The 15,080-nt window shown below is 48.4% G+C and overlaps 2 protein-coding genes across 2 annotated transcripts; both read left to right on the top strand.

Moving 5' to 3' along the window:
- Positions 1-853: 853 nt before the first annotated feature.
- Positions 854-5,453, top strand: LOC123105381 (folate-biopterin transporter 1, chloroplastic). The gene is made up of 9 exons (XM_044527437.1): positions 854-1,239; positions 1,902-2,167; positions 2,271-2,335; positions 2,427-2,589; positions 3,251-3,399; positions 3,488-3,736; positions 3,991-4,159; positions 4,247-4,339; positions 4,463-5,453. The coding sequence occupies exons 1-9, from the start codon at positions 936-938 to the stop codon at positions 4,745-4,747; spliced, it is 1,743 nt and encodes a 580-aa protein (XP_044383372.1). The 5' UTR covers positions 854-935; the 3' UTR covers positions 4,748-5,453.
- Positions 5,454-9,150: 3,697 nt separating this feature from the next.
- LOC123105382 (putative E3 ubiquitin-protein ligase SINA-like 6) lies at positions 9,151-10,564 on the top strand. The gene is made up of 2 exons (XM_044527438.1): positions 9,151-9,514; positions 9,618-10,564. The coding sequence occupies exons 1-2, from the start codon at positions 9,326-9,328 to the stop codon at positions 10,317-10,319; spliced, it is 891 nt and encodes a 296-aa protein (XP_044383373.1). The 5' UTR covers positions 9,151-9,325; the 3' UTR covers positions 10,320-10,564.
- The last annotated feature ends 4,516 nt before the right edge of the window (positions 10,565-15,080 follow it).

The following is a 15,080-nucleotide window of genomic DNA, read 5'->3' as shown; positions in this document are numbered from 1 at the left end:
AATCATATCCAAAATTGAAGTATTTGTAAAGGTGTAGTTAGATTTCAGTTGACTTTGACTAAGTTGAGTGATATTAGCATGTTTATTTTTTTAAAAAAATCACCTTTTTATTTGGATTTATGTTTTCTAAATTTTAATACATGAATATATTTGTCATTTTTTCAATTGCGACTCAATTAATTATTTTTATCTTTCTAAAAACAATCCAATATTTTATAATCCCTCTAAAAATACATGAAGACGGAGGAGGATCCCAAAGATAAATACTCCTATTACTTCTGTACGTTAATATAAAACATTTTTCAGTTTAGTTTACAGAGGGCGTAGTACATAATGTTGTTTAGTTGTTGTTTTTTAAAAAATATGTAAAAAATTATAATAAATTTATGTGATCATGATTTTTCTCATGAAGACATATCTGTGGATCGTGTATTACACGCGGGCTTTCATTGTTGGGCATGAGACATATTTCAATGGCTCGGTAAAAAAAGCCCACTAATAAGATTTAAAATAGATTATTATTATTATTAATTATAATACGTGCGTTGCACGTGCACGCTTACTAGTAAAGAAAAACAAAAGAAAACGGAAAAAATACCGGGGGAAACCAATCCAATGAATGAACGCAGCGAACGCAATTGGAATCCAGCGAACGAAGAAAACAGTGAATATGTGCTGGCCCAGTGCCACAGGTGGGAGGAAATCCTTCAGCGAGACGGGACGAACACTCACGTGAAGCAGGATAAATTTCGTGCCAAGGCCCAAGACCATGACGGGCTTGAGCGGGCTCGGGCCGAGCGGCTTCGGTCCAAGAGAGAGAGAAGGTGAGACACCCCTCAAAAAAAAAAGAGAGAGAAGGTGAGACTTGTGAGCTTGGCGCGGTGGAAGGAAAGGAACGGGAGGAGGGAGAGAAAGAGAGAGAGGACTCCGCAAGCATGCAGATGGCCTTCAGCAGCTTCCTGCTCCCCCCGCCGTCGCCCCCGCTGCCCAGCCCCGCCGCGGCCGCCGCCTCCGCCTCCGCCTCCACCTCGTCCTCCTCGTACCCAGTGGCCGCGCACCGCGGCCGCCGCCTGCGGGGACCTCGCTGCCGCTGCGGCCGCTCGCCGGAGGTAACCCCCGCGACCACCACCAGCAGCGGTTCCGGCGACCGCGGCTCGTGCGATGAGGAGGACGCCTCCGCCCCGCCTACCCTCCCCGTCGAACCCGTCGGCGGGGTCGCCTCCACGGACAGCCTAACCGGTGAGCCACGCGAGCTTAACTAACGACAGAAGTTATCTGCAAGATATTTCGCGAGTGGTTGTGCGGTTGAGGATATTTCGGGGGAGGGGGTTTGGATTGCAACAAGAGGGATAAGAAAAACCACGCGGAAGCTAATTCTGGAGTTCCACGGCTATGAATTTCAACTGATTAGCATTGCTGAATGTTTGGGGCTTACACATGGTGACATAGATCTCATCTGATTTTCTTACATGCTGTACTCTATGCAGGAGGGGCTAACTTCTTTTTTGCTCCTGCATCAAGGCAGAGTAGAGTTATCATCTGTGTGCCTTGAATTGCATTATATCGAGCCATCGAACATTTGGGGATTGTTGCTCTTTCCCTGCCTAATGGTCCTTACAATTTGTAGCATAAACTTATTAGAAGGATTGTTGCCGTGTTTCCTGGTGGGTGGCACACCGCCTTAGCATAAATGTTCATTATAACATGGTGGTCATGCTCTTAATTTCCTAATCTTGCCTGCCTACTGAGTTAGTGACTCGTGTAATTTATCATCTGAGCTGGTGTTTTTGGTTGGTACTTGGTGTTTTTGGTTGGTACTTCTTAGACAAAGCTACTTAAATATTTAGTTTTGGACACTGTTGTGAGATGCACCATCATTCCTATTATATTACCTACTGTAGGAAGTGCGACACCAAGATATCAGGCAACTTCGACTAAAGGGGACACTAGGAATGAAGATCTTGAAAAATGGGAAAACAATCAACGCGGGACAGATGGTTTATCCAGTAGCAAGTCCAAGTCAGCTTACTCCAAAGCATTTGGGGTGGATTTGTCCCCAGATAATGTGGCTGTTGCCACTGTTTATTTTGTGCAAGGAGTTTTAGGTCTTTCAAGACTAGCTGTCAGCTTTTACTTAAAAGATGATCTTCAACTTGATCCAGCAGAGGTATGACCATCACCATCTTTACCAGATGCTCTTTTTCTGCTAACGTTTTAAGTCTTGGGCAATACCTGTTGGCACAGAGAATAATTTGGTTCCTGTTATCTAGACTGCAGTTATAACTGGTTTCTCAGCTTTGCCGTGGTTGGTCAAGCCTCTTTATGGTTTTATCAGGTATCACCGACATATCAAATCTCGTTCCTGCAGCTCTTTTATATTGTACACACTTAAATCATGAACTATATTGTTGTGATTTACGATGCAGTGATTCCGTCCCTCTCTTTGGTTATCGAAGAAGGTCGTACCTCATTCTGTCAGGACTCCTTGGAGCAATTTCATGGAGTTTGATGGCAACAATTGTGGATGACAAGTACAGTGCAGCGCTCTCTATTATTCTTGGATCTCTTGCAGTTGCCTTCTCTGATGTTGTAAGTGAGCAGAAAAAGTATGTTCACAATATTTTATTTTTTCCTTTGAATTGATCATCAATTATGCTGGTGTAGTAGTTCTCGAAATAGGCTTTCACCCTGCTTTATAAATAAAGCAAACATCCTGCTGGTGTAGTAGTTAGTTACTCAGTTTTGTTTAATCCTTGACAGTTTGACATTCAGAAAATGATAAACCCCTTTAGGAGTACAGCTCGAATTGGTCCATAATGGGATGGTCTGATCCAATGCTTTTACTGTTTCAAATGGAGCACAACTTGCTAGCATTTCCGTTAGGTTTGGTCATCCCCTGTAGCAGCAGTCATATGCACGTGCTATCATGACACAGCCTGATAATAGGAGGATTATGTAATTCATGATGCTCCGAATATATTTTGAACTGTTTTTTAAATCATAAGGAGCTCAACATAGATCATATATGCAATTTATTTTATGTTGATATTTGATACATTGTTCAAAGAACTCAACTCAGTATGGGCCTCACTTGTCAAAAGTTCAGAAAGAATATCTGAAATATATTCTAAAAACAGAAATATCTCCTTCTGTACCTAATGAGCTCATCTTTGTGTTTGACCCATGTCAAGATACTAGTGTTAGTACTCGTAGTTTGTTTTGTCATTAACGAGAAGTGAAAATACTGCAGGTGGTTGATTCTATGGTTGTTGAGAGAACTCGGGGTGAGTCACAGAGCACATCTGGATCTCTCCAGTCACTGTGTTGGGGATCTTCAGCCTTTGGGGCAATTGTGAGCGCATACTTCAGTGGTTCTCTTGTGGATACTTATGGTGTAAGGTTTGCTCCTTGGCGCGAAGGAACTTTGTAAAAGCTAATGACACCTCTCATATTACACTTCACTGATCAGGTGTTTCACTAAATGCAGATTTGTCTTTGGTGTTACAGCATTTTTACCCCTGATGACATCTGCTGTTGCAGTTCTTGTAAATGAAAAGCGTTTGCCTACTGAGGAACGTTCCATCTCACTTTCAAGTTCAAGGTTGATTGAAAGCTCTAAGCAGCAGATCAGGCAGATTTGGACTGCTGTAAAGCAACCGAACATTTTCTTGCCTACTTTGTTCATATTCCTTTGGCAAGCGACACCACAGTCGGATTCTGCCATGTTTTATTTCGTGTATGTTCAACAGACTCGATTATTTGATTACTTGATTGCTATGGATTGTTCTGTTAGACCTGGCTCTATATTCTGTAAACATACTTTTGGATTCTGAAGAAAAATATGAAGTTTCTAAGATGCTAGTGTTACAAAACTCTAAATACAAAAGGGAACAGGACCGTAAGCTACTTGGTTGTACATATGTACCTTAGTATTTTGTGTGATCGTCATCTTTTTAATATGGCTGATTATGTTACTCTATTGAATTTCAGCACAAACAAGATTGGATTCACTCCAGAGTTTCTAGGGCGTGTCACACTCGTTACATCTGTTGCATCCTTGCTGGGCGTCGGAATATATAATTCGTTCCTGAAGGCAGTTCCACTAAGAAAAATCTTTCTTGTGACAACAATTTTAGGTTCTGCCCTTGGAATGACACAGGTCCTCTTCTCTGCGTACTTATTCTAGCAGTCCTACTTACTCTTTGTTGGCAAATCATGCTTAGGTCTTGTGTGTTTCCACTTCCAGGTTCTTCTTGTCACTGGGCTCAATAGGAAGCTGGGGATAAGTGATGAATGGTTCTCCATTGGGGATTCCTTGATTCTCACAGTCCTTGGTCAGGTATGGAACACTATTGCAATGATTAGTTAACTCGGGGACTACGCATTTGCATTTGCTCCTTTTCACATTTATGATTACACTCTTCTGACACAAACACCAATGATGTCCAAAATTGTTTGTTAGGCTTCGTTCATGCCCGTGTTGGTGTTGGCCGCGAGATTGTGTCCTCTGGGAGTGGAAGCGACATTGTTTGCCACACTGATGTCCATTTCCAACACGGGAAGTGTTGCCGGCGGTCTGGTGGGCGCGGGCCTAACTCAGTTTCTAGGAGTCACCAAGGACAACTTTGAAAATCTGGCTCTGCTGATCGTCATCTGCAACCTCAGCTCTCTGCTGCCTCTGCCTCTCCTGGGTCTCCTTCCAGATGGATCACCGGATGCCGATAATGGGCAAACAAAAGTCGATTGAAATATTTTGAGCTTCTCTTAGGGATTATAGACTCAGAGATAGTCAGATCCTGGCGTGAACTCGATCACCAGGGCGAGACGGGATGAGAACTGCAGAGATGTCAGATCCTGGCGTGAACTCGATCACCAGGGCAGACGAGATGACAACTGCAGCTAACTTTGGGCATTTGCTGGCGTGGTGCACGGTTGATTGTTGAGAAGAGCGCACCCCCAGCAGAAGGTGAAGTTCTAGATGACCGCACACCACGCTGCTCTTACCTGTAATAAAACTCCGCACCATCGCAGTCAAGATTCATGGTAATCTACATGCAAATTTGATGATGTTAGCTCGGCTGGGAAGAAGATGTGTCGTCTTGCATCACCGTTGATTCTCTGACATCTTTCTTAGGTAAATTAAACGCGGTAGATGAACGCGAAGACTGGCTGCACCAATGACTGCATGTATATACTACATTATCTCACTTTGCTATGCATGTATATACAGATATCCTTTCTTAAAGAAAGGAAACAAATGTGGAATGTGGAGCGAGTTTCGTACTGCTACATATTGCAGTCGATGCCAAAACCGACTGTGTAAGGGGTTATCCCAGGTAGCTTTTGTTGGGACGGACCGTAAAAAATATGAGCCGATTGTGAGTGTGGCACCATCGTGGGCGGTTTATGTGGACAGCTGACTGCTTTTGTCTGAAGATTGAAATATTGATTTAGGAAGCTCTTTTAGTAATGATAGGAAGTTTAACTATTACAATCTGATCAATGCACAAATGAATGAAATCGTCCAAAATCAATCCTGGAGTCTCGGCAATCTACCGGCTCCCGTGTACGACATGAGGATTGACCTACGGGCATGCACCTTTACCTTAATTCTTCTTTCTTTCTTCCCTGATCTCTGGATCTCCACCTTTGTAACGCTTTTATCGCTGCTCTCAGCTATCTTTCAAAAAATACTGGGTTCCCGTGGACGACATCAGGATGTGCATGCGGCGGTGAGCTTTGGGGGATGAAAGGAACAATGTGCCGCCAATGACGAAACGACATTCATTGGCAACATCATGCAGCAAAATTTTCACATTCTCTACGACCTGGCCAGCGGCATCGTATCTTCCAGCTGGAGGAGTGCACCTCCCTCTAATGGAGATAAGGCTTGTAGACATGCCCCTACCAGCTAGATTTGAACGAGGCTTTGCATAAATATACAAATCATAGACATGCGTATGAGTATCGCTCCGCTGCTAGACTTAAATAAGGTTCAAGGCATAACAATGTAACAATGTAAAGTTGGCTTTGGTTTGCTCCACTATCTCAGATACAAATTCAAAGTTTCTCTCCAGGAGATTCATGGCAAGAACCGGAGTAAGATACCAGGTGAGATTATATAGATGGAGCATGCAAGCATAAAATTCATGAGCGCGAGTTCCTTCACACATCTACTCTACTGTTCATCCTAATGCCATGATTAACCGGTGTTCAATCTTGTTCATGGTAAACACACGCATTGGTGAATCAGTTACACACTCATGCTTGAAGCATGAGAGGCATTAGCCTGTGTAATATATATACCATGCTTAATTAACGTGTTATCTCTAGAAATGTTATAATTGGTGTGAGCATGAGCAATATATTTAGGTGGGGGAGCTCCCCCATTCCGCAGAAAGCATCTAAAACTCCCTCAAAATTTTACTCTCAAGGACGATAATATATGTATAAGGTGTGCGCTATTATATGCAGTGCGCTCTCCACCCACGTGCACTACTAAAATGTGTTGTCTTAAATTTATGTCACAAGGTTGCAAAACTATCATGGATCTGTTTACAGGTATGTGGTTACTGGAATATGTCGTATTAAATTTGTTTTTAATCAGATGAGAACTATTTTAAAAAGAACGATTAGCCAAATGATAAAATAGACAATAGCAAGGTAGGTGGACAAACACTATTACAAGAACACAAACAAATAAAAACACTATTTCTCTGGGGCAACATGGGCCAAGCTTGTTCTTAGAACCCGTTGTTCGATGTGGTGTGAGCCAGACTCGCTCAGTGGGCTCAGTAGGTATCCACTCCCAACTCTAACAAAGTGTGGGCTGAGTGTAAGGAGAAGATGGAACATGTTTCAGACTTCAGAGGATTGCTCGGATCCAACAAAGCGCCTAGCGAATAGCCCAAAAAAAAAGAGAGAGAGAATTCACTAGTTGAGGATGAGGACTACCTTACGCAAAGGTTACCTCAAAATCGACCGATGCAATGAATGTGTACCACTCGTCACCACCAAATAGTTTTGAGATGTTTCTATGAATGTTCGTTATACTGTCATGATTGAAGATCTATTATTTGAGATGTTTTTATGGATGTTCGTTATACTGTCATGATTGAAGATGAATATATGTAAAGTTTTTACGCAAAAAAAAAAACACTATGCTTGTTCATTTTGCTGTTTACCGTTGCAACTTTGGTTTCACTCTTTGACAGGGACTTGAGGAGAGGAGAAGCTCTGAGAGCAACTTCAACGGGTCGACTCAAACGGACGGCGATTTCGTCCGTTTTTTGTTTGTTTGGATTGGCCAGACGGATACGGATGTCCGCTTTCACATTTGGGTCGGCGTGTGCGCCCAACGCTGGCCTGAACCCATTTTTGACGGTACAAAAGAAAATTGAACGCATGCATACTAAAAAGAAAAAACAACATTAATTAAACATTAAAGCCGGTCACGAAGGCCGACGAGAGTTCACGCGTCCACATTTGCATTTAAAAAATAATAATAATAGCCTAAACTACGAGGCGGCGCGCTGCCCTAGGCGTCCTCGTCGTCGTCCTCCGGATCCGTGAGGTCGATGAGCGTCGGCGCCGGCCCGGCCCAGGAGAACACCGTGTTCCAGAGCGCCGTCATGTCGGGCTGTGCTGGCGCAGGCAGTGACGACGCGGGGGGTTGTGCGGCCGCGGCCTGGCGCGTCTCCTCCTCGACCTCGCGCTACTCCTCCTCGAGGTCGCGCTCGAGCATCTCGAGGTACTCACCGTCGCGGCGCTCCTCGGCCACCCTGATCTTGCGCCAGTGCTCGAGGTACGCCTGCTCCCGCGCCAGCGTCGCTCCCATCCAGACCGGCGGCGCGCGTACCCACTCGCGCACTACTCCCGTCCAGGAGTAGCGCTCGATGGGGGACGGCTCGGGCTCCGGTTCCGGCTTGATGGGGGACGGCGGGGCCACTGGCGGCACCGCGCTGTCGCCCGCCGCGGAGAGGGCAAGGGGCTGCGCCATTGCTGCCTCGTACCGAGCCTCCTCTTCCGCCTCCGCCCTGCGTCGCTCGTCCTCCTCGCTCTCTCGGCAGACGGCCGCAAGGGTCTCCTGGTAGGCGTCCTCCGCCGCCTGGTCCTCCTCGCGGACGACGAGCGCCGGTGGCGGCGACCTCCGGTCGACCTCGCGCACGCCCCGTCGCCTCGCCTTCTCGTGCTCGAAGGCGAACCACCTCGCCCAGTTGGGTGAGTCGGTTGCGTAGGCGGGGTCGCTGCGCTGCTTCGGCGTCAGCAGCGCCTGCCGGCGCTGCACCTCCTCCGCGTGAGCACGAGCCGACCGCGGCGCCGCCGACACTGGGATCCTATCTGGATTCAGATGCCAGTCGTGCAGCGTCACGTTGGGATACGGCAGAGGCTGGCGGTGCTGCCAGTGCCACTCCACCTAGTGCACTGGCACGTTCACGCGCTGCCTCTGCCGGCGAGGCGCCGGCGCCGACGGAGGCGTGAGGAAAGGGGTGGCGGGGGAGTTGCCCTTGGCCTTGCTGCCGCTGGCGCCGGAGAAGAGGCCCATCTCGTTGTGGTTGTGGTGGCTAGGGTTGCCGGCGACGAGGGAGCAAAAGATGGCAGATGTGGACGGCGAGTTTGGATGAGGACGGTCCCGCCGCACGGTCGGCTTAAAAAAAACGAGCGTCGTCGCTGACGCGTGGGCCCGTCGTCATAAATTAAGCTGACCGCATGAGCAGCGGGTAGTTGGACGGCCGCCATGTGGGGACGCGACGGACCGCAAGAAGGCGCGCAAAGCGTCCGTTCGGCGTTCGCGCCGACGAATTAACGGCGCAAATTTGGGCCGCAAATGCGTCGGCGCGGACACGACATGGACGTGATTTGGATTTGGGTTGGCGCGTTGGGCCATCATTTTTGTCCGCGCCGACCTAAACGGACGCAGGCGGATGAAATTGGTCGGGCTTTGGAGTTGCTCTGACTGAAGGAGCGCTGAACTCTGAACTAGTGATACAGGCATACAGCTGTGTGTCGTTCGCGTCGTCGGGCGTTTGGGTTGCACATTTTGACGACCGTCGATCAATCAATCGACCAGACATTAACACGGTTGCCTGCTTCTTTTCGGCAGCAGAGGAAGGGATGAAGTGAGTAGGACTGCTCTGTCTGGTGCGGGAACCACGTGAAGGGGTTCGACCGGTTGGGGAAAACGTCTCTCTCAGTCCCAGTCACCCTTCTTCTTCTTCTTCTTTTTCTTCTTCTTCTTCTTCTTCTAATTATTCTTCCAGCCTTCCAGCCGTTCACCAAAGACACCAGAGAGAAAACGCAGGGTGCTAGTTCGGCGGCTTCGGCCATGGAGCTGGAGCTGCCCAATGGCCCGGTGAAGCGAGAAATGGTTGTGCATGAAGCAGCCGTCCGAGGAGGAGGAGGAGGAGGACATGGCGGCGACATGAGGATGAGGATGGATGTTACCGTGAGGATCAACGCCGACATGTTTCACTGCCCCATCTGCTTCCGCCCCTTCAAGCCTCCCGTCTTCCAGGTCGGACCAATTATCTTTACTCAACACCCGATTAGTCAAATACAGCAGCTGCAGCTGCACGTACAGATTTTATTTCCTTCCCTCGATGAATGGATCTATGCAGTGCGAAGGCGGGCACTTGGCTTGCGGCAGCTGCGTCGTGGAGCTCCCCTGGCAACAGTGCGGCAAATGCGAGCACGGCGGCGACTTCCACGCCTGCCCCTTGCTCGACACCTTCGTCTCCTCGGCCAGCGTCCAGTGCGACCACCACGGCTGCGGGCGCTACGTCACCTACCACGAGGCCGGCCAGCACCGGAGCGCGTGCCCGCACGCGCCCTGCTCCTGCGCGCTGCCCGGCTGCGGCTTCCTCGGCCCGCCGCCGGCGCTCCTCCTTCACCTCAACGCGCTGCACTCAGTGCCCGTGCACGACGTCCCGTACAGCAAAGCGCTCCTGCTGCAGGTACAGGCGTCGCCGGAGCCGCGGCACCTTCTTCGCGGGGAGGAGGACGGCCGCGCGTTCCTCCTGGTCACCGGCGCGCACGGTCCGGGAGCCGCGGTCACGGTGTCTGTCGTGTGCATCAGAGCGGCCGCGTCCCCGTCGCCGCGCTACTCGGTCAAGCTGTGGGCCAACGGGCCACCGCCGCCGGCCAACCGCAAGATGGACACCATCTGGGCGGACTTTGAGGCGACGAGCAGCACGTCGCCGGGCACCGTCGCCCTGGAGGAGCTGACGTCTTTCTTGACGGTACCACCGCGGTATCTACATGGGGCTGGGGCGTCCAAGGAGTTGCCTCTCCACGTTCGCATCGACAAGATCACCTCCTGATCTCTTCCACTACTCTTAATCTTCCAGTGGGCATATGCCTAAGAAGTGATGTATTTTGGTTACTTGGTTGTACTCCCTTGGTCGCAAAATTCTTGTCTTAATTTTTTTAAATAAGGATGTATTAAGTCATATTTTAGTATTAGATACATCCTATCTAGACTAATATAAGACAAGAATTTTGAGATGGAGGGAGTGCGTAATACATGTCTTGTGGCAGGTATTTTGGTTGTAGTACTTTGAGATCAGACGAGGTACTTCGCTAGTTCCGACAGTGGAAGGGTAGTTTGAGGCTGTTGGATTCATTGTAAAACTTTTGGGCAGGAAAGAAACCATCCTCCACAGGTTCTGGGGCTGCTCTCACTCTCAACTTTTCTGGGATCTGCTCCGCACCAAGCACGGCGTCGCTGTGGCCGCCCCGCCTCTCCACTCCGAAACTCACACGGCGCTGGCTCGGTGGCTTCTATCTTGGTTCGCTGAAGCGGGCGATGATGAGCGGGCGGCCATGGTTCAGGCGATCTATGGTTTTTGGCTCGCGAGGAACGAGACTCGGGAGGGCAAGCGGATTGCTGCTCCGGAGGAGATCTCCGTTAGGGTTCTTCGCTGCATGCAGGACTGGCGCATGGCCCATGATACTCCTGCCCGTGTCCCGACGGACAAACCTACTCAGCGCTGGGAGGCCCCGGATGCTGGTTGGTTCAAGGTCAATTCTGACGGGGCCCTAGCCAGAGGAGGTGCCAAGGGTGGCGGTGGTGCTATTATCAGAGATCATAACGCGGGGTTTGTGGCGGGAGCATGCTATTTCTTCCCTGACATCTCTGACCCGGAGGCTGCTGAGATTATGGCTAGTTTGAAGGCGGTGGACTTGGCGAGGGATCTTCATGTTCAGCGCATCCATCTCGAACTTGACAGTCAGGGCATCGTTGGCATGATCAACAGCCCCAACAAGAACATGTCTCTGGTTGGGCCCTGGATCGAAGAGCTCAAAACTCGCCTTCGTGGTTTTTTAGACTCCAGAGTTACCTGGGTTAGGCGCACGGCTAATATGCCTGCCCACAAACTTGCTAAGTTAGGTGTTGGTGACGAGAGGTGCTATGTGTGGCTTGAGGTTCCTCCAAGTTGTATTCTGGATGCTGTGTCATCCGAGCTTAGTTTAATTATATTCGTGTTTTCCCTCAAAAAAAAAAAAAACTCTTGGATAACTAGTGAACGTAAATACGATGGAAAATATATTATAACTAGTAGAATGCCCATGCGTTGCCACGGGCTATTAATTTTTCTTATTGCGTCTATGAATACATTGCAAATCAAATTCTGCATGTATATATTTTGTCTGATTGCGCATATAATGTATCTTATATTCCGCATGTATAAAAAAGATAGCCTACAACAATTACAAAATAATTGAAATCCACATCACCTGCAATGTACAATGTATATATAGGGTCATGTAATTATATGTTACAAACTAAGATCTACTTGATGCAATCAAGATATTCCCTTACATGATCAGGAATATTATTTTTAGTTTCATTTGCACTATACTTCAGCAAATGTAATAAAAAATTATTTCTCAATTCATAACCATCATGCACAACAATATATATAATTAGCATGAAGATTTAATCAAGTTTTTTTTTTTAGAAATTGTTCATTCAAATCACGAATCAGTACAGAGTAGGTGACCCTTACAAGCACACTGAAACGCAAAAACAAAGAACCATGAACATCTAGAGTACCCTAAGACAACCATAACACAAAAAGATCTCCGGAGCCCTGTGTCATCATCCCTGAATCTTGAAAGAAGACCCCTGCAGCAGAAGGATATGCAACCAGTCGCAAACAGGTCATCATTTTCGACCACGGTATAATTGCCGCCATGCTGCTTCCTCCTTTCTTGACACCAGCGCTGAGAGGGCATGGCCATCAATCCAACACACCTGCAACAGCCGTCGCCATCTTTGGCTTTGAGTACCGCGAAAAGTGCCCCTTCCGGAAAAAAGAGAACTCGAGTCATCCGACCGGTCCAGCACCGCGGCCGGGCCATCTGCCCGGGCAAAGCAGGATCTCCCACCAGCATCAACGCAGAGGAAGGAGAAGAACAACAGCAGCAAATCGTACCAACAAGGAAGAAGAAAGGTCTTCATCTCCCTACCTCCATCGCCCATCTGAGGACCCAAAGGGCCAGTGCCGATGGACCTCCAACCATCATAGCCCGTGACCTCGACAAGATCCAGAGATCCCCAACACCGCTGTCTCCTAGAAGAAGGCAAAAGCCTCGCCTGACCGCGAACGGAGCCCGGAGAAATTTATTCCGACGCGACACCACCGCAACGGCCTCGACAGCGTCTCCCTCAACCCTAACCCTACCACACACCAACCTAGCGAACAGACCCAAGGTTCCCCCTCCCTCCCGCCGCCGAAGCGGCCGACCGAGAGAGAGGGAACCGGCGGCATCACCGGCGGCACGCAAGGGACCCCTAGTCGTCTCCTTGATCGCCTCGAGCGATCCAATTTTTCCGGGGGTACGGTTGCGTATCTGACCTGACTGTTACGTGAATGACCACGCACCGTCGAAGATTTAATGAAGTTAACGTGTACCTATAGATTTCTCGTGCACATTTGGGGTCTATGTTTTTACCAATAAATCACTCAACATCTTCTTCTTTCTCCACCAACTATCTCCGTAGCCCAGGTTCACGTCCACCACCTCAATTAGTGACATATCGGGCTCTCATTCCCTCATTCCACCTCAATCAAAACACACTTTGAATTTCAAACACGTAACTATGCACTTGTGCTATATTTCACACTAAAGCTCTTTATCTCTTCACCCTGTCTCATTGTAATATGCAAGTGCCCTCTCTCCTTACAACCTGACTTTCACACACTATATATATCTGTCTCTCGCCCCCCTTGTGTCTACCACTCTTCATATATCTCTCTCTCCCCTTCCCTCTCCAAACGTCGCTCACTCTCCCACCCTCTACTCTCTCTCTCTCTCTCACTCGCTCGCTTGCACGCACACACACAGGTTAATTTTTCTCAGTGTTAACATTATATGGCTATAGTATGTCCTAGAAGCTTATACATTAAAGGAAAACCTTAACCTTTGCACGGCTAGGACAACTGTTCGAACTTAATCTTGGCTCATTTACTCCACTACTCTAGAACACCCGAATTAATGGTTATACTCTATACAACAGACAAAAATGACTTCATAGGTTAATTTTTTTATCCACTGCTAGACTTGGCATTGGCACCATAGCAACAATTCAGATACTTATTCTTGTCTATATTATAATTTATTCAGAAAATGAGTCAAATTAACACTAAGATGAATACATAAGGATGTATGACAAGAGATATAACATTACATAGATTGTTTTTCGAAGCAAATAATAGTTAGCAATTGTTGCACATCAACCAATCATAAAAGTCCTCCCGTCCTACCCTGCCTTCGTCCCGCCTCCCCACATTACTTAGCTCCCATTACCGAAACCTATTTGGATACTCCCATTTCGGCTTTTCCACCCTCCCACTTTTACCTTTCATGTATGTTGCCGCACACCATTGACACCGTACGGCGGCCCGGTCTAGGAGTACACCCCGTTGCCACCAGACAATGTCACCAGCCGGGAGTACACCGGTTGGTCCATGCTAGTCAAGATTTTCGAAATCCTCGCCTTCATTGCAAAAGAGCTTCTCAACCAGTGGCTCGCTAGCAATCTCCCTCAAATCCTACAAGAGGTTAGGTACAATTTGTTGGGGAACGTAGTAATTTCAAAATTTTCCTACACACACGCAAGATCATGATAATGCATAGCAACGAGAGGGGAGAGTGTTGTCCACGTACCCTCGTAGATCGAAAGCGGAAGCGTTAGCACAGCGCGGTTGATGTAGTCGTACGTCTTCACGATCCGACCTATCAAGTACCAAACGCACGGCACCTCCGAGTTCTGCACACGTTCAACTCGATGACGTCCCTCGAACTCCAATCCAGCCGAGCTTTGAGGGAGAGTTCCGTCAGCACGACGGCGTGGTGATGACGATGATGATGTTCTACCGACGCAGGGCTTCGCCTAAGCATCGCTATGATATGACCGAGGTGGATTATGGTGGAGGGGGGCACCGCACACGGCTAAGAGATCCAAGGGATCAATTGTTTTGTCTATGGGGTGCCCCCTGGCCACGTATATAAAGGAGTGGAGGAGGGGGGAGAGGGCCGGCCCCTATGGCGCGCCCTGGAGGAGTCCTACTCCCACCGGGAGTAGGATTCCCCCCTTCCAAGTAGTAGGAGTAGGAGTCAAGGCAAGGGAAGAGAGAAGAGAAGGAAGGAGGGGGCGCAGCCCCTCCCCCTAGTCCAATTCGGACTAGGCCTTGGGGGGCGCCCAACCTCTCCTCTCTCTTTCCCCTAAAGCCCAATAAGGCCCATATACTCCCCGGCGAATTCCCGTAACTCTCCGGTACTCCGAAAAATACCCGAATCACTCGGAACCTTTCCGATGTCCGAATATAGTCGTCCAATATATCGATCTTTACGTCTCGGCCATTTCAAGACTCCTTGTCATGTCCCCGATCTCATCCGGGACTCCGAACTACCTTCGGTACATCAATGCACATAAACTCATAATATAACCGTCATCGAACTTTAAGCGTGCGGACCCTATGGGTTCGAGAACTATGTAGACATGACCGAGACACGTCTCCAGTCAATAACCAATAGCGGAACCTGGATGCTCATATTGGCTCCCACATATTCTA

This window comes from Triticum aestivum, chromosome 5A (genome assembly GCF_018294505.1).
Source record: "Triticum aestivum cultivar Chinese Spring chromosome 5A, IWGSC CS RefSeq v2.1, whole genome shotgun sequence".
NCBI lineage: Eukaryota > Viridiplantae > Streptophyta > Magnoliopsida > Poales > Poaceae > Triticum > Triticum aestivum.
The sequence above is the reverse complement of the archived record's forward strand: the minus strand, read 5'-3'. Positions and strand labels throughout refer to the sequence as shown.